The following is an 18609-nucleotide window of genomic DNA, read 5'->3' on the forward strand; positions in this document are numbered from 1 at the left end:
CAACCACCTGGGGTTCTTGAACGTGCAGTGACATTGCACTGAACACAGAAACTGTAGTGGGACACCCAAAAAAGGAAAATCGAAATATGTTCTTGCCCGGGATGTACAGCACACAGGTGCATATTTCCACTAAAGTCTGGCCTCTGCATCTGCACTACAGTGCCATACTCTCATTCATGTTCGACAGCCAAAAGCAATAACTACTGAGCCACTGCAAGAGGCCTAGACTAGCAAGCATTGTGCACTTTCGAATTATTCTGCATCATGACTACTAAACGTACTGTGCATCCTGAAAAGTGTTTAAGAAGAAGCTTGTTCTTTTGATGGGAAAATGAAAAAAAACTAGTGAAAAGGAAAAGCTGTTGTTGTCAGCGAAGTGAAGATGTTTAAGATAGTGTATCGAGCGATTTCATCCCCTGACCCATGGGTCTGGAGGAGGATTTGAATCTACTGCACTTTACTCCACTGTACAGTGCCAAACAGAAGCAAGGCAGGTTCTGGTGACTTAACTGTTTTTTCTTTTTCACGGCAGAAGTTTACCATTTAATGCTTGTTTACAAACTTTTTATGATGCATGGTATCCTTCAGGCCAACCTAACCCTTGTGTTGCTTGGTAGCCCAAGCTGTGCACAGTCTGTTAGTTGTGGTCCCAGGGCCCTTCGCTTTCGGTAAAGCACTAATCTGATGTGGAAGAATTTGGTGTGAAAGTGTTCATCTTGATCAGGGTGTAGCCGTATTAGGTCAGAAAGTGTGATCTGAGCCCCTGTGTTTTTGGCATACAGGTTAAGAAGATCCTAGATGAGCCGCGCTGTAGGGGCCTCCAGGAGGGGGACCTGCTGGTGGAGATTGAGGGTCGAGACGTGCGTGGCCGACCCCACACAGAAGTTGTGCAGGCACTGAAAGACTGCCCCGTGGGGCAGGCCGCTCGCATTACTCTGCACCGGGGAGGCCTGAGGCCCGCCCCATCTTCCCCGGCCAAGGTCAAGGCTCGTGCTGCCAAGGTTTGTGGAACCAGGGCTGCTCCCAGGGTACTCCAAGACAATGAGGTTATAATTATTAAGTAGAGGAAGGAGCATGCAAGGCTTGTGGAGGATGTGCTTCATAAGATTGTGGTGTATGCTGTAGGTCTAATTTGTCTGCTGTCAAGATGCTGGTGCACTAACATATTGCACATAGCCTAATGGAGCATATTCCTGCTTGTTCAAACCTGGCTAACTAAAAGTAGCTCGTTCTATACCATCCTAGCCTAGCCTAGCCTAGCTTGGAATACACTAACTTTACCTGACATGTGCTCTCCAAGTCACTTAGCTTCACTTTGCCTGGGTAATGTAAGCTGGCCTGACTGCACTAATGTAACTTATGTAAATCTTGAAGAAATGCCTGAATGAACACTAAACTGCCCTGGTGGACACTTATTTCGCTCTCTTCATTGTGACGCTGTCCTTACATTTAGGCACATACATTTTTGGTTGGTTGGTTTATGGGGTTTAACGTCCTAAAGCGACTAAGGCTATGAGAGACGCCGTAGTGGAGGGCTCCGGAAATTTCGACCACCTGGGGTTCTTTAACGTGCACTGACATCACACAGTACACGGGCCTCTAGAATTTCTCCTCCAAAGAAATTCTAGCCGCTGCGGCCGGGATCGAACCCGCGTCTTTTGGGTCAGCATCCGAGCACCATAACCACTGAGCCACCGCGGCGGCACATTCATTTTTGAGCAGAAAGGCCTATCAGCTAGCTAAATTGGATGTGCTATGTTCAAGTGTGATTGTTTAAACTAACCAGTATGCTATCTATATTGCACGCTTTTTCACATACCCTGACGCAGCTTATAACCCTGCCACACAGCAAATTTAATGTCATTCTCATCGAATGACATTTGTTGAAAGTGACATTAGTTTGCTGCCACACGAGAAAAAATTATGTCATTCGATGAAAATGACATAGGTATCAAATGAGTTTACAGAACTCATTCGCCAGTGATCTCTGAGCTGATGTGTTACCTCGACACCAGAGATTTGGTGAGAATATACACCGAAAATAACTTAAAAAGCATCACAAACATTGTAGTATTTCTGTGTCCACATAATTGTGTGGTCGGTCATTTACATATATAAAAATGACAAATAGCATTGGAAAAAATAAAACTCGCTTTCACTGCCAGCCTTGCGTGGCTTGCATGGTTAACGTTGACAACATGGCGGCGCCCTGCCCACCCGCTTCGGGCCAAATACCGTGTCACCGCTGCAATTTCCAACGCGATAGCATGCTCTAAACGGCTGCATTCGCTTTTATTTTGTGCATTCTCATCCTTACGTAATAATATAGGTGAGAAATATTGATCGTTTTTGGGGCAAATTCAAGAATTTCTTGATGTTAAGCCAAACTATGTATGGCATACACTGTCTTCATAGCAACAACCCGGAGTGAAGTTCAGCTTTGCACTGGAATTTAATTTTCATTTTGTCCAGTTGATTTACACTTAAAAAAAAATAAAGCCTTTGTATGCATCTATTACTGCCATTAATAAAACAGAAAAACGTTTCTTCGGCATACAGTTCAGGAGCTTTGACTTGCTGTCACTAGATGGTGCCACAGTATGATATGCTTCTCGGGCGCTACGCTAGCCACTCCCAACCACCATGCTTCCAACTAAAACTGTCGTTGTGAGGGCGGGCGGCAGTGTGCATAAGGTGCGCCCGTAGCATATGCAAAGCTTTTGTGGACGCACTGCTAAAACTGTCTCATTTCACAAAGTGACGTCTGCCATTTGCTTGCCGCTGCTAGCTGAGGTTTGGCTTGGCTTGGACTCGTGGTGGATAGCAGTGATCAACATGTCATTGAAATGAGGATCAAGGTTTTAAAATCAGTTTTCATTCTCAAAAGCAGTAGTTTTGGCAATGTATTGAATCATACATCTGAATTTTTGTATGCTGTACTCTCTTTACATCGCAATCGCCATCATTTGCAAATGGCATTAGTTTTGGCCGTGTAGCAGCACGCAGAAAAAATGACATCAAGTCGAACAAATGTCATTTGATAAGAGTGACATTAAATTTGCTGTGTGGCAGGGGTATTAGGTTGATGTACGCTCTTATTGCTCTCCTTTTTCAGGTTCGTCCCTCAGAAGACTTCCTCTCAAAGGGATCGAACTCTACCTTCTCACATTTTGCTCTCAAGAGTTACCACTCAGGTAAGCAGAAGTCAAGTGGGTGTGGTATAAGGCAAACACAGGCACTGATTCAGGTTGCCTGTTAAAATTTTAAAATTGTGAATGCAGTGTAAAAAGTGCTTTCTTTCGCCTGGTCAGAGCTTCCTGGTATGCATGGTTTGTTTTTCATACCCTGGTATAAATTCTTGCTCTCTCATTGCTGTATAGAGCAGTTTTCTTTTACTTTTTTTTTTACTTTGCTATTTAACTGTCATCATAATTTATTATTCTTACAGGTCTTGTTGCTCCGAGGTTAAACCCATCTTTGCACACTTCCATCTTCTTCCTCCCAGATGGTTATGTGCCGGCGTATCAGGGCCCCTACCGGAGCAAGACGCCGACGGCCGAGCTCTACAGTTCGCGTGAGAAGGAAGCCGTGGTCGTCAGCCGCCCCAAGACTCCACTGGTGGACACCCGGCACTGGACGTCCCCATCTGTGGAGGCACAGGGGACCACCACCACCAGTGCTGCCGCCAGTAGCAGGCTGGAGCAGCAGCAGCAGGCTCCTACGCCCGCTGGCTCAATGGAGGACACCCCAGTGGTGGGCACCCCTTCGAGTACCACTAGTCCAGCCAAGCCTCCAAGGACAGGTGAGGAGTGTCTTTGCTCCGTAGCCATAGTACATTTTCGGTATCTATAGTTCCGGACTCGGCAACCGTTGTGGCCGAGCAGCTGTTGTGCTCAGCTGTTGCGCACAAGATCTTGGATTGGATTCCTGGCCATTATGGTTATACAGCCGGCTGCAAAAGTATACGGGATGGAGTACAGTTGTACGGAAGATAATTTATTTCGACAACGTCAAGCACGCCATTTGCCTAAAAGGATTGCAGATATGAGAGGACTCGCATGCTCCATCCACTGCTGCCGATCCTAACCGACCGGGTCGCTATGCAGCACTTTAGTAAATTTGCCTAGAAGCACACGCATCCCGTCAAATTTTGCTGCTGACCATAATTCAGTGGAGGCGAATTACAAACTACTGCATTCGTTCAGATTGCAGCAGGCGTGTAGAGACCCCCAGTAGATAGAAATCTACGCCGCAGAGTTCTCCACTGGGACATGCCTCAAAGCTGGGTTGTAACTTTGGAGCATCAAATCGCATTACCTTCTTGCTAAGCTGGACTGCCATTGGTTTGAACTCGCTTAACTTGAACTTCCAAACGATTGACCTGATGCTTAGGTTGGCTCCGCATTAAGTGGGCCAGAAAGGCTCCTCTTAATCCGAACTCTGTAATGACTCAATCATCATTCCCCTTTGAGTTGGAATTATTGAAAGCCGACTGTGTTCGCCTGGCTGGTGCACATCAGAGCTTTCGCCTCGATAAGAAATTGCTTTGCACTGCTTTTTCCAAGAGGCTTTTTCCTGTGCAGGCCTCAAGCTAAAGTTCAGTTTTTAGCAAAATGCGAAGAACTGTCTCCAGCTTTGAGCTCACTGTACAGTTGACCTACTAATTCTGTGCTACATGCTTTCGTTTCAGGCCAGTACGGAGCGTGGTACTTTGAACCAGCGTCACGTCAGTCCTCTGAGTGGGCGGGCCACAATTTCCGGGAACCAAGCCGCCTTGTGAATCCCGGCCAGCAGCCGTCGCCTCGCTGGTATTCTTCCCCACAGGCGGACTACGGCACCACGTCTCTCTACGGTGCCAAGGGGAACAGCCCTGCGTGAGTGGTGCCTTTTGTCTGTTAGAAGAGGAAGTGTGAGTTTTATTGTCATTTACTACCCGAGTGTAATGCATGCTTTGAAACATTTACTGCATGCTATTACTGCCACTTGTACCGCTTAGGGGAAGGCGATATGCCTGTGTGCATTTTTTAGTTTAGTTTGTGTTCTTTCTTGATAGTTTTTATGAAAGCTGCAATTGACATTTTAGCTAGCAGGGAATATGACACTTCTCTTTCATACAATTTGTAGAATAAGGTAGCCCTGGTCTTCTCACTTCTTCTCACTCTTTTTGCACTTGCAGGACGCTCCTGTGTGCAGTACACATTTTGGCAGCCTGTTTCTGTCTCTGTTGTCTTTTTTTTATTGTTATTGTTCTTTACCTAATGGTGGCTTCCCTTACACATGAAATGCCTAGAGGAGAGTTCTTTGTGTGGGTTTTGTAGGAGTGAGTGATAGCTAGCTGGAACTGAAATAAAGCTAGCAGTGGAACCAGAAAGTTTGCCCATTTTTGGAATCATTGGAAGTCGCTGAAGGAGTTGCAAAGTAGGAACTGCATGTATAAAATAAGTAAGCCATGTAGGGGTATGGCTGCAAGAGCTTTGTATAAGCATGGCAGTGATGTTGGGTACAATATGACCAAGGTCTTTCACTGCATGGTGCAAAGCCACCCCCCCCCTTCAATCTTTTTGTGGTTATACCTACTCTTTGTGTTGAGGTAGTCTAACATCACCTTCCACTCTCTCTCTCTCTCCTTTTTTTATGCATCTGCACCAGCTCGCAGCTGAGCAGCCCACTTGTTGAAGACAGACCAGCGCTCTCAACACCGACGCAGAAGGACTGGTCGGGCTTACCAGCAACAGACGGCCTCCCACCGGGTCGTAGTTGGAACTACAGCTCTCCTGACTACGGCTACACGCGGCTCCCCACCCACCAGTCCCCGGGGCTGCGGTCTCCCCTCTCCTCGCTGACTCAGCAGCTCAACAGCAGTCACCTGAGTGGCAGCAGCCCCTACTATGGCCTCTATGGCTCCTCAGCTCTTGAATCTCCAAACTACGCTCAGGTACGTGTGCGTGCATACGTGTGCACATATAGCCACATGGCTTTAAAAGGGTTCTGTGCTGCCTTTCTTTGATGCCCCTGTTCCTTTGAATCACAAGTTGTGCTCCTCCTCATTCTCCTGGCATGGTTAGCACTCTGAAAACTGCTTGGAAAGTACCATGCCGGCAGAAAGCATGCAAGGCCCATGTCAGACAGTCATTGTGCTGTATGTCTTTTCCTAGAAGGAGAAGAAGACAAGGATTCCAGTTTCTTTTGTGTGTAGCCCTGGCCAGCCATGTGGGTTGCTATGGGATCACTTTCTCATGTGCACTGGTTCTCACGGCTGTGGTTTGTGAGCCTCTCCGCATCGTACAGTGTGTAGTCATGACCTTTCCTCTGAGTCGCGCTGCCTTGCCTGCTTGTCTTCACACCCCTTCCTCTCTACATTGCAGGATGGGCTACCAGGTCGCAAGCACTCGACTTCCTTTGAGCACGAGCAGCCAGTAACGTCAGCAACGCTGCGTCCGGGGGCTGATACCCATGCTAGTGATGCAGTGGACCTGATGGTGACGCTTCATCGGCAAGAAAGTGGCTTTGGCTTCCGCATTGTCGGGGGCACTGAGGAAGGATCTCAGGTGAACGCTGCTTCCATATTGTTGAAAGTAACCATTGGGACCTTTGAGCAAAGTTGGAGCAGATAAAACTATAATTAACACGTCTGATGTAGCTCTGAGCCATTGGTCACTGTCACAGGCCAGCTTGAGTCCATAGCACTTTTGAAGTTGCTAGCTGATTAGAGAAGGGCCATGGAGTTATGCGTCCAGTTTTTTTGCTTTTAGTTTTGCCTATTTCACAGCCTACTTTTTAGCTGTATTTGTTTCACATTCTGTTCACCTCAGGGTTTGTTGTTGAAGTGGTGCAGTGATAGTTGTATGAGGGACTTTTTTTTGGGGTTGACTATAAGCAACCTGCTTTGCCCTGGTAGTACCGAAAGTGTACCTCTGTGCACCTAAAAGCTGTAATATCAGTCGCTTTGGCTGCTATAAGCCCAAAACCACATGGAGTTTGGCTGATAGCATTCCTTGCCTAGCTTCTCTCAGCATAGCCCAGTTAGTTGACACATGGAACGTGTAGCTTTGAAAGAGCGCTGAAGTTCATGCCTTTATTAAGCTCAGGCACGTGGTTTGGAAAAGCTCTGAGGCTGCACCAAAAACTAGGCCTGTGCGAATATTCGATTATTTCGAACATTCGTTTCTAATAGTAAGGTATTCAATATTCGATTCGACCCAAATGTTTGATATTCAAAATGTCGGAAGTGTTCGTGTCAAGCGAATAGTATTTTTGGAACACCTGCTTCGTGTGTTTTGGGTTCAGCGCACCTCCTTTGGGATGGCACCAAGGCATGCGTGCAGCCAAGCCTCGATTCCATAGACACCTGCTGGGGGTGTGCACACCACGTGCCTTCGCGCACACGCATGTCAGAGCTGGTCTGTGTGTGCGTGCGGCAGCGCACGCGAGCAGTCACGAGCGCAGCGCCCAGATCTAAAGCTGCTAGGTGACTGCACCCGCACTACCTGTGGTGCACAAACAGCGGAACCGGTGTGGCGACGTGTGTCAGTTGGGTGACTCGTGGCTCCCTTGACTTAACTTGGGACAAGTCTGAGCTGGCTGCAGCTGCTGCTGCCGCTCTTCTTCACATAAAATTTGCGAATCAAGCACAACGGTGCAAACATGAGAAGGAGCTAGCATGAGGCGCATGGAGATTGGTGCCCCTCTCTGATGCCTCTCGCAGGATGGCACTGAGTGCATAGGCTCGAGGTGCGTAGACTTGGGGTAGGTATGTTCAGGGAGTCTGCTTAAAAGCTGCAGCTGAAAGTCCCACAATAGGTCCCCCACCCTGCAAATAAATTAGCTCCGCTTGTAGGTCAACTCCCCCATTTTTTCCACTGGCCATTTTTGCAGAAAGTAGACATGGCTTGCAATAAGTGTGTCAAACCTTCAATGCACTCTTTTCTTTTTTCATGTAATGGCTCATGTAATGTATTTCAAAATACATGGTTTTGAAAATGCCTATTGTGCTGCTCAGCCTTTTTTGTCTGCAAGAAGTAGTCAAAATATCCAATTCAAATCTATTTGAACAAAATTACTAGGTGCCTCGAATTCACTTCGAACCTAAAAGTAACTATTCGGTCTGGCCTGCCAAAAACTGCTTATTCCTTTCGCTAGGCTGTGTGTTATGGTACTGCGATCGAAATGGCAAAACAAGCGCAGGTTGCCTCTGCTGCCGTCACTGCTGGTAGAGTTTTCGCATTCTAAAGCTACGCATTCACCAGCTAATTGATTAGGAAACTAACCAGTGTTGCCAGGGGGTGGGCACTGTCGAGATCCTGTGGACGTGGGATAGGGGTGGCCCAGGGAACTTTACTGAAACTTTTATGCTAGGTTCTTCAGACTGATTTTATCGTTTGTGTGAAATTTCACAGCTGCATAGCGTTTTGTTTCAGCACAAATGAAGTCTTCTTGCCATTCCTGGCCATTGGCGAGTTTTGCTTCCGGCTTCCATAACAATGCGCCACTGTGTACTTCATTGTCAAGGAGCGTTGGTCTGTGATCACAGAAATCTAAACTCAGAACCAGCACCTCCTCTATTTTGGGGTGCTGCCGAAGCACTATAATCTGAGACAATCAAGCAAGCATAGCCAACCGAGTGCAAAAGCAGATGCCGTTTCAAAGGCTTCCTCGTAGAATCCGCCAGTTGCTAGGGGCAACTGCTGAGGAGACCAGTGCTGACACGTGGCAGTCGCATGGCAAGACCTTGAAAGTTTTGCTTTTTGTATCATTGCTTCTAGCCATGGAGTCGAGCTGGGGTGCCAGATTTGAAGGCGAGGAAACAAGCTTTCCTCCGAGCCCAAGACAGCGCTGATTGGTCGCGGTGCCACAAAGATACCAAGGTTCAAAAAATACCGATTTTTCTACCCTTCCAAGATATACAGCATGCACCACTGCGGTTGATATAGCAATCTTTGTTTTGGTATACTTCCTGGTAGGTTTCTGCAAAGAAACTTCGTGACAGCATAGAAAACGGGTCATCCAAATAGATACTTCAGCTTTTGAAAGATGGAATTGTTGACCATTTTCATGGCTTGAAAACCATTTCCCCTGTTAAAATGGGGAAAGTCATAATACAGTAGGCTCCCATTAAGACGAACTTAGTTAGGATGAATTTTGGGTAAGATGAACGATGTCAGACCTTTGGTTGGTTTCCCATAGTACTCATTGCAAAAAAGATCTGCTTAAAACAAACTGTCTCGCATGTTTTTGGTCAAGACGAACTTTCGCAGTGACCACGAACCACGACGACCCTGCACAATGGTGCTTGCGGGGCGTCTTCCGCCCGGCTCTGTCAAGCAAAGGAAAAATCTATAAATAAAGCGCTGCCAGGCAAGAAAGTACATCGTGACAAATGTAGCTTCCGCATAACTTGAAGCCATTGTGCAGAGAAGCTGTCTTGTGGGCACGCGCTTTCTTGCCTATGCAGAAAAGGCAGGGCACCTTCACTCTTGCTTGTGTGGGGCGCAGAAATGCCAGATCTTAGCAATGTGTGTGCGCCGCGTGCCACGCATTGCCACTGGCATACTAAAAGGCGAGTAGGCACGCAGTGCTCCTGCTCATTGACTTAAGGCTTAAAAGGTTGGGTGCTGAATTTTAGCCAACACAACGTTGCAATACATGTTATCGCAGTGTAGAGATGGCCAGATCAGCGCCACATGAGCACTGTCTGCCGCGGTCAGAAAGGCACATGGTGCACTTGCTTGTAGAGTTGATGAGAGCTACACTGCGGAAGGAGCAAGATAAGAGAGAGTTGCACAGCTACCCTGCAGGGCACCTTCAAAGCACTCGGAGCCTCAAAAATCGTCAGGAATAAAAGAAAAACAAAACAAAACAAATAGCAGTTGCTGCGGAAGAGTGAGAGTGAAAAAGAGATGGTAAAAACAAGAAAACTAGACCAGTGCTCTTTTCAGGTAGGATAACTGTTTCATGCCCTCACTGTTCAGTTCACTTCATGCACAGTGCCATATATATGTTGCATTTGCAATTATTCTCTCACTGTGAGGTCATTTTATTCATTGCTTTCATATAACACATATTTGGACACACAAAGCATGCTCACATATATATATATTTTTTTTTTTGGATGCACTTCTGTTAAGGTGAACTTCTGATAGGACAAACAGATTTCCTGGTCCCTTCAAGTCCGTCTTAAAGGGAGTCTACTGTACAGCTGTCTCACTTCTTCATCTGGTGGGAGGGGAAAGATTTTCGAGTGCTTTTGCATTCTGTGTCGATGAGTGTTCTGAAGGACACTTTTGGATTGAAGTTACTCTCGGATTGGCTGGAGATGCACTTGCTGAAAGTGACGTCCCATTTGCCAGTCTTGATTTTGGTGTTGGAAGAGTGAGCAAGCCTGACTTGGGCCATTTGCGTTTGTTTGTGTGCAGGTCTCCATCGGTCACATAGTGCCTGGTGGTGCCGCCGATCTGGACGGTCGGCTCATGACTGGCGATGAGATAGTCTTTGTGGATGGCCAGAATGTGCTGCACGCGTCTCACCACCACGTGGTCCAACTCATGGGGGCTGCCGCGCTCAACGGATGTGTCGCCCTAGGTCTCCGACGGAAAGCGCGCTCGTTAGGTGAGCACGTTGTTTCCTTCACGCTGGTTCGAATTCAGGCTGATGCCTTGCACTCTACATCAGTATGGCTTCCTGCCTTGATGACATATTTTAATTCAATCTTGAGGAGAGTGTGGTCAATCAGCATTGAAAACAGGCACGTACAGATGGTTGTATTGCTCAGAGTGCCCCTTAAAACGCTTCTCTCCGCTAACCTGCTGGCTTGTTTAAGTTGAAGTTTTGCGCAGAGGTGGCATTGGGAGGTAATTTTGGTTTATACAGTGAAAGGTCATTAATTCAGACTTCATTACTTTGAGTTTCTGGATGATTCGAACTGCGCTTTGTACATAGCGCTTTGTGTCTCGTCCTTGTCTTTTCGTGGTTTGCATGCTCTGGCGCTATTTTCTTCAAATCATGCATGACTTGGTCCATCCGTGCTCCATTGGAGCCTATGTAAAACATAGCCCTTTAATTTGAATCTATATCGGCTCGACCACTGATAATTCGAACTACTCACCGCCACGCCTTGGTTGCCTGGGCACACAGCCTACCGTGTGCAAAGATATGCAACTAAAATTCAGTGTCTATGATGCTTTAAGAAAACACGTCAGGACAGCGGCCCACCCCTCTCCGTCCTGCCCGCATCAATTGGGCTCACTCAATAAGAAAGCTCCATTTGGAGGCCCCACATGTACCCATATACCGTAGCTCCTGTAACGGCCACACTTTTTTTTTTAAATTTGGGTCTGAATTTTGAAGGTGCGGCCCTTACACAAATTTTTTTAAAAATGTATAGCGGTACTAGTCCAAAACGGGGTGCAGCCCATACATGGGTGCAACCCTTTCATGAGATTATACGGCAGGTCTCACACTCCACAGATATGTTTGCACCGCACGTAGGTTGGCTCCCCCAATTTCCGATGGCAATTCTTTGCAGAAAGTTGACACAGCTTCAGCGTGTGTGACAAAGCTGCAGTAAGTTCTCTTTTTTCATGTAATGGCCTTCAAAATATTCACTTCAAAATTATTGAGGAAAATTACTATTCACTTCGAATTCACTTCGAGCCAAAAAACTGCTGTTCGTACATGCCTGCTCATAGTACTCTCGGCTCAGCAGAACCTACCCAGGCTCTACAAATAGTTCGGTTCCGTGTGTAGGTCGACTTCCTCAATTTTGGATGGTTGTTTTTGCAAAAGGTCGACAAAGCTTCAGTGCAATCTTTTTTCTTTTCTTTTTAATGTAAGCCTTGTGTGCCAAAAGTCTTTGAAATATTCGCTTTGAACAAAAAGAACACTACTTGCCTGCTAATCCTACTAAAGATGCATGAACTGGATATGGGGAACTTGTAGAAACGTTAACTTGGCGCATTTCGTTTGTTGTCTAGGCATTTCTTTCACTTGCATCGAACAGACCTTAAAGCAGTTGTCTTTGATGTTCGCGATGCCGTGCATGTTATTCATTCAATTTGCTAAAAATTTCCTTTGTTACATTGGAGTTATTGGCTTATTAAAAGAGGAGATTACCATAGCAACCATATATTTTAAAGAAACGGGTTATCTTGCCTTTGTTTCTGTTTTGCTTGACCCATTCACAAACGTAACTCATATTGAAATACATATTTACGACCAGTACCTCTGTTGGCTGTATGGTATTCAGTGTGTATGAGCTGTGGGAAAGGCTCAAATACTTCATTTGGAGTTCTTCTAAGTAAAATGAAAAAAAAAAAGTCCAAATACTTGTGGTTTTTCTGATTGGACTATTGATGCAATATTCTGCATTAATTTTTTTCATTGATATGTGACTTCTGCTGAACTTAAGCAAACAAGGGAAGGGGTATGAGGGGCTCGTTATAAATATGACAGAAGCCAACAGCCACAGAAACCAAGGGGCACAGGGATTTTTTTAATTTTTTTATTTATTTATTTTGTGCTGTTGATCAATTTAGAATATTACTGAATATGTTATCGGTTAAAGTAATTGATTAGAAAAGCAGAAGAAAAAACAACCACACGCCGCCGGTGGGATCCGAACCCACGACCTCCGAATTACGCGTCATTCGGAGGTCGTGGGTTCGGATCCCACCGGCGGCGTGTGGTTGTTTTTTCTTCTGCTTTTCTAATCAATTACTTTAACCGATAACATATTCAGTAATATTCTAAATTGATCAACAGCACAAAATAAATAAATAAAAAAATTAAAAAAATCCCTGTGCCCCTTGGTTTCTGTGGCTGTTGGCTTCTGTCATTCTGCTGAACTTGTGTGACTGAAATGGAACACTCTTCATCTGAGTGGTTTTGATAATAGCATATCTTTCTTTCTCTCTTTTCTCTTGTCCAGTTGATTCTCCTCATCGATTAAATAACTGCGAGGTCACCTATCCCTATAACGTGACTGTAATGCGTCACGAAAATGAGGGGTTTGGCTTTGTCATCATCTCATCAGTTGGAAAAGCGGGATCCACAATAGGTAAGCGACACATTGGCAGACCTTTTCCTCTTTCAGTCTTTCGGTTTTGTTTTCTCTCAGTAACTTTCCTGTGTTCTTCATGCGAATAATTTTTCAGCAACCATATTCTCTATCTGTGAACAAATAGACTGAAAGTTTATATATTGACGAACAAGTTTTATTACCCTTTCTTCTGTTCCAGGTGTGGGAGCTATTTTCGCCTCTGCTACAATAAGAGTAATGTTTTCTGCCACTGGTGCTGAATCTCTAGTGATGTCACCTGTCACAGCTTAGCTAAACATGGAAGACAAGGGAGTTGATACGGTGATAGCCGTGGCATTTTTGTGTGAGAATCTAAGACTTGCTGGAGCTTCTCTCATAATCTGTTCTAACCTTATTGGAGCAGAATACTTTTTCTTTATTATAATTTATATGCTTGTCACGAATTTCCTGTCTAAAAATTAATATTTTTCACCATTCATTTCAAAAGCAAGAATTTTTGTACTTTTGGCTTTCTTAGCATCCAGCTTAGACAGCATATGTTACATTATACTGTTCCACTTCTGTTAAATACTATATACTGTGTTCAAAATGTATACTAGTGTCTTGTGGCACTTTTCCTTCTATTTTGCTCAGACAGAAAGGCTTGGTTATGTCTTTTCTTATTTTAAGAACCTCATTTTTATCCAAGGCCATGAGAAATCACAGTTTGTGCTGTTATAGCGAATGAGATGACGTAGATGTGTGCTTTTGTACTTGCATTTTTATAATTTTTTTTTTGCATAGCATGCATTCTCTTTGCTATGAGCTGTGAGTCCTTTGGAGAGGCTTAAGTTCGACTTTTTCAAGCTTGCTCATATTTGTATGGTGTAAATGAATGGGATGAATTTAATTGTCAGTCTGGTCATTATCTGCTCCAGTCACCGAAAGAAAATTTGGAGGGAGCATTAGCCCATGTATGGTAAACTTACTCTTCAGAAAATATTGTGCAGCCAGCTTCCCCTGTGTACAGTGTGCATGTGTGTGGTTACGTGAGTGCCTGTTGTCTTGCTTTGTGTTCCAGGCCGCATCATTGAGAACAGCCCTGCGGAGCGGTGCGGTCAGCTGCACGTGGGTGACCGCATCCTGGCCGTCAATGGCATCAGCATCCTGGACATGCACCACGGTGAAATAGTCAACCTCATCAAGGTGTCTGGGCTCTCGGTCGTCCTCACCATCGGGCCGCCTTTAGGTGCGCACCCCGCTTCTGTTCTGCTCCTTTTTTCTTGCTCGCGTAAACAACAGCGGTAGTGTGTTCGCATGGCTGTGAAGCTTGTACTCTTAGGAGTGTAGACATCAAATTCTGGGTCGCGTGTTTTCTGCTATGGAATGATCCGTAAAGAATGAGTATGCACGGATAATTGTGGTATTCACCTTTGCCCCGTGAATAACTTAGTCGTTTCAGCAGCTGAAAAGTGGCCACGACATCAAAATTTAGCTCAGGCCATGTGAAGCATAAAAAGACTGTGATATAATCAACGCTTCATCTTTTGTTCATTACTATTTTTACTTCAGCTTGTCACAAGAGCCAGATTGACAATAAATGAAGCGGCTAAAATATTGCTGTTTTTGTGTGCCTTAGGTCACCTATTAACTTTTGTGTCATAGCGGCATCCAGCTGAAGAAATTCAACCATAAATTATTTACAGCACAGGAAAATTGCATTTGGTGTTCTATGTCTACTAATTAATTCCTTGAGCATCATTACAAAGAAAGGACACACAACTAATAACTGGTGTCTTTACTCCTCTAAGATGTTTTGTACTGCTTGATAGTAATGCATATTGTTCTGGACAGGCTTTTGCCAATTCTTTGTTCATATTTTAACCCAGTTGGCTTTTGTCAATTCGAGCTAGGCAGAATTTGCCGGTGCTGTTCCTTTCAGGTGACTGTGAAGACACTCTGAGTAGCGTACTGATGTGCGAACAGTGGTTATGAGAAGTCCGATCAATATGGATCATTTTCCGCCTTCGCAACTGCACCGTGTACACAGCGCTCGGTGCCCCTTTGTTGAGTGCATTGCGTGCAGTGATGCAGTGCACACCATTGGATGCATAGAGAAAGCAGAGCTCTTAGGGCTGCTCATAACACCGTGCCTCAAAAGATGAAACTTGGCTAATGCAAGAGCCGCATGTATGGAAATAGCTTACTGCAGGTGTGTGAATGGCACTAGTGGTCAGCATGTACTTCCAGCAACAAATGAAATGCGAACAAAGCAATTGAAACATGTCTAACAAAATCCCACCTCAAAGGTGCGAATACTTCCTGTTAGAAGTGTTGACCATACGTTACTTGTGTTTCCTCTCCAGGCGCTATATGTTTGTGTTTTTGTGTTGAGATTTTAGTTTTCATGTTCATGTTTCATGTGTTGCTAATAGTGCACCACAACCATAAGCTCTCTACCCGTCACGGTGTTAGGTTTGTACAGAGTGGTGCCCAAGGCATGATGCTGTCAATCCCCATCAATGCCTGTTGAGAGTGAGCCATTTCTAGCTTGTATGCAATTGGACGGTAGTTCGAAAATCTTAATTTCATAAGGCTAAGACTGGCAGACCAGTGCCGCAGAGAAATTCATTCATGAGGATGTGGACAGTTCGAATATGAAGAAAAAAAAATGGTTTTGAATATCGAATCGAATATCTGTTCAGTATGAAAAAATAATTTCAGACAAAGATAAACAAGCAAATGCTGATGTGATTATTATTTTTATTTTATTTAATTTATTTTTTTCAGTATACTGTTCGGTCTTTGCGACTGAAATCAACGAAACTAGACTGACTCAGCACCATATCAAAAAACATGATGTGCACAGAAATGTATACTACAGTGAAAGCTCGTTAATTCGAGCCCCGTTAATTCGGAAAATTGGATAATTCTATGTGCACGCGAGGTCCCTGCAATTATACATTGGAGTCTATGGGGCGTTAATTCGAACAAATTTTGTCGTGCGTCGGTTAATTCGACTTCACTCCGCAGCCCGCCAATTCGGTGCACCGAGAGCAAAAAGAAAAAAGAAAAAACGCTGCCATAAGCAGCGCTGCTGTACGGCTGGTAGGCCATCCGTATGGTCATCGTCATCAGCAGCGTGAGAGAGGGCGAGGGTGCGAGGTTAGCGGCGGTCGAAGCGGCCGGCATCTTTCTTTGTGCTTTGTTGTGTTGCAGCAGTTGTGTTGGTGTCATCCGCTTACCCCTATCGACAGCAAGTCTCGTTCTGGCGTTTGTCATCGTTTCCGCGTGTTCTTGCTGCTATGATCGTGGTTGTTTAACCGTAAGGCGGCGCCTTTATTGGTAATTGCACGCTTTGCCAGCGTGTTTACTGCGCTGCTTTCAAGTGGGTATCGCGCAGTGCCTGCATGCCTCGCCATTTTGTCCTGTCAACTGACCAAGGATAAAATAACTGAAGAAGTGACCGGCGATGATAACGGCAATTCGTCGGAAGACGACGATTGTGAGCAGTTGCCCCAAATGCCGAAGCGCACGGTGAAAGAAGCCGCAGAAACCTTGTCCATGCTGGAGAACTTCTGTGAACAAATCCCTGACAGTGCGTGTGCTGCAGAGCACCTGGCAGCTGTTAGAGCTATCGTAGTTGCTCAAGTTCGCCCGAAAAAGCAGACAACGGTAACAGATTTCTTTGCCGAATAAAAGTACGTCCTGTTGCGGCAAACATTCGATATTTCGACATTCGGATAATTACAATTTTTCGCGGTCCCATCAGTGTTGAATTATCAAGCTTTTACTGTACTTAATTTGACAGCATGACATTATCCAACTTGTAAAGTGGTCATGCAAAATTAAATCCATAACATGACACATGACTGGCAACTAAAAATAACATGATGGCTAGTAAAACCTCGTTAATTGAGGGTTCAAGGGGCCGAAAAACTCATTCGTCGAATAATTTGCCCAGATATTGGGGTTTCGTCTCGGTCGAGTTAATGAAAATTGGCACTGTGCGTGACCACTGGCGAATATCCAGGAATTTTCGATATTTAGATATTCTTGAATAACAATTTCTCGAATACGAATATGAATCGAATATCAAGCATATTCGGTCCATATTTTAAATTTCGAATATTCACACATCCTTCCTCATAAACTGTTGCATGCACCATATCGGTACTTTTGTTGCTGTGTGCATTGGCGGAGAGACCTGCTCAGAGTCGTGCGTCCAATGCGGCTCTTCACGCGATACAGTGTAGCACTAGTGCTTAGGAAAAGCGCGTTTTGAAGTTCGATTTAGTAGGGTTTTTATTATTCTTCTGAGGTTGTCTGTAAATGGTATAATTTGCTTTCTCTTTTTTTGTTTTTAGATGACACTTCAAGCAATGCATCTGTGTCACAGAGGGTAAGTTGAAAAATCTGAGCGTTTCCTGAAGATCGCACACTTTTTGCAGTGTGTTTGTGCTTGGCTGTAATTTTGAGAGGTGCTAGTGACCAAGCGCAGTGGCTGCTTGTTTTCATTCACGCAAATGTGCAGCCTCGTGTGTGATCTTGCGTGCGGTCTCGTGTACAAGCAATCTCTTGAGTGAGCTAGACATTGTCACGCACACTTGTGGCAAATGTGGGGCTCACTTCCTAGACTTTCAGTGTAAAGTGGCACTAGAAAGGTGAATCTTGCCAGCCCAGGATTTGAAATGTCGCCAAGGTGGTTTCCAGAGTTGTATAGTTCCAGGATTCTTGCCTTTGTGTGCTGCGTGGCACAAAAGAGTCTGGATTTCTCCAAAGCCTTCGATCGCGTTCCACACCGGCGTTTAATGACAAAACTCTCCTGCCTCCACATCGACCCTTTAATCCTGTCATGGATCGACTGCTTTCTCCGCGACCGCTCACAATATACAGTAATAGGCAACCATAGATCGTCAAATACCACAGTCCTCTCTGGTGTCCCTCAGGGATCGGTGCTAGGACCACTCCTTTTTCTCATATTTATAAATGATCTTCCCAATGCCATATCATCTCGTATCCGTCTCTTCGCAGACGATTGTGTCCTCTACCGCCGCATATCTACTCCCGATGATCAGACTCTGCTTCAACGCGATTTAAACCTCATAGAAACCTGGTGTACATCATGGCTCATGCAACTGAACATTTCGAAATGCAAGTTCATGCATGTATCGAGAAAGCGAAATAACCTCAGCTATCAGTATTCATTAAGTTCCACACCACTCTCCGAAACAGAATCATACAGGTATCTTGGAATCATCATAAACAACAAACTAACCTGGTCTGAGCACATTGCAAAAATTTGTACAGACGCTTCCAAAATGCTTGGGTTTATCAGACGATCCCTTGCTTTTTCACCCCATTCTGTCCGACAACTCGCCTACGTAACATTCATCCGTTCCAAACTCGAATATGCCTCGGCGATCTGGAATCCCCATCAAAAATATCTAATCGATCAGCTTGAAGCCATCCAAAATCGCGCGGCCCGCTTTATCACATCGCAGTACGGCAGACAACACAGTGTAACTCTTATCAAGGCATCCCTTGATCTGCAACCCCTGGCACTCCGGCGTAAAATTTCACAGCTCTGTTTGTTA

General features: G+C 45.1%; 1 protein-coding gene across 7 annotated transcripts in view; it reads left to right on the forward strand.

Moving 5' to 3' along the window:
- Magi (membrane associated guanylate kinase, WW and PDZ domain containing protein magi) overlaps window positions 1-18609 on the forward strand; it is a 48241-nt gene that overhangs the window by 18327 nt on the left and 11305 nt on the right. For 6 of the 7 annotated variants that reach the window (XR_016288653.1, XR_016288655.1, XR_016288656.1 and 3 more), the window contains 11 exons: window positions 783-1001; window positions 3116-3194; window positions 3506-3802; window positions 4691-4874; window positions 5650-5935; window positions 6366-6548; window positions 8763-8864; window positions 10413-10605; window positions 12923-13051; window positions 14094-14261; window positions 17380-17414. Coding sequence is in view for 2 of the 7 variants with exons in the window: in XM_089570358.1 (XP_089426484.1) it covers window positions 783-1001; window positions 3116-3194; window positions 3506-3802; window positions 4691-4874; window positions 5650-5935; window positions 6366-6548; window positions 8763-8864; window positions 10413-10605; window positions 12923-13051; window positions 14094-14261; window positions 17380-17414 (1875 nt within the window). In the remaining 5 variants the exon portion in view is untranslated. The remainder of the gene's footprint in view (window positions 1-782; window positions 1002-3115; window positions 3195-3505; window positions 3803-4690; window positions 4875-5649; window positions 5936-6365; window positions 6549-8762; window positions 8865-10412; window positions 10606-12922; window positions 13052-14093; window positions 14262-17379; window positions 17415-18609) is intronic. The other variant, XR_016288654.1, reaches the window with a different exon arrangement.

Source organism: Amblyomma mixtum, chromosome 2 (genome assembly GCF_055824585.1).
Source record: "Amblyomma mixtum isolate Tamu chromosome 2, ASM5582458v1, whole genome shotgun sequence".
In the NCBI taxonomy this organism is placed as follows: domain Eukaryota; kingdom Metazoa; phylum Arthropoda; class Arachnida; order Ixodida; family Ixodidae; genus Amblyomma; species Amblyomma mixtum.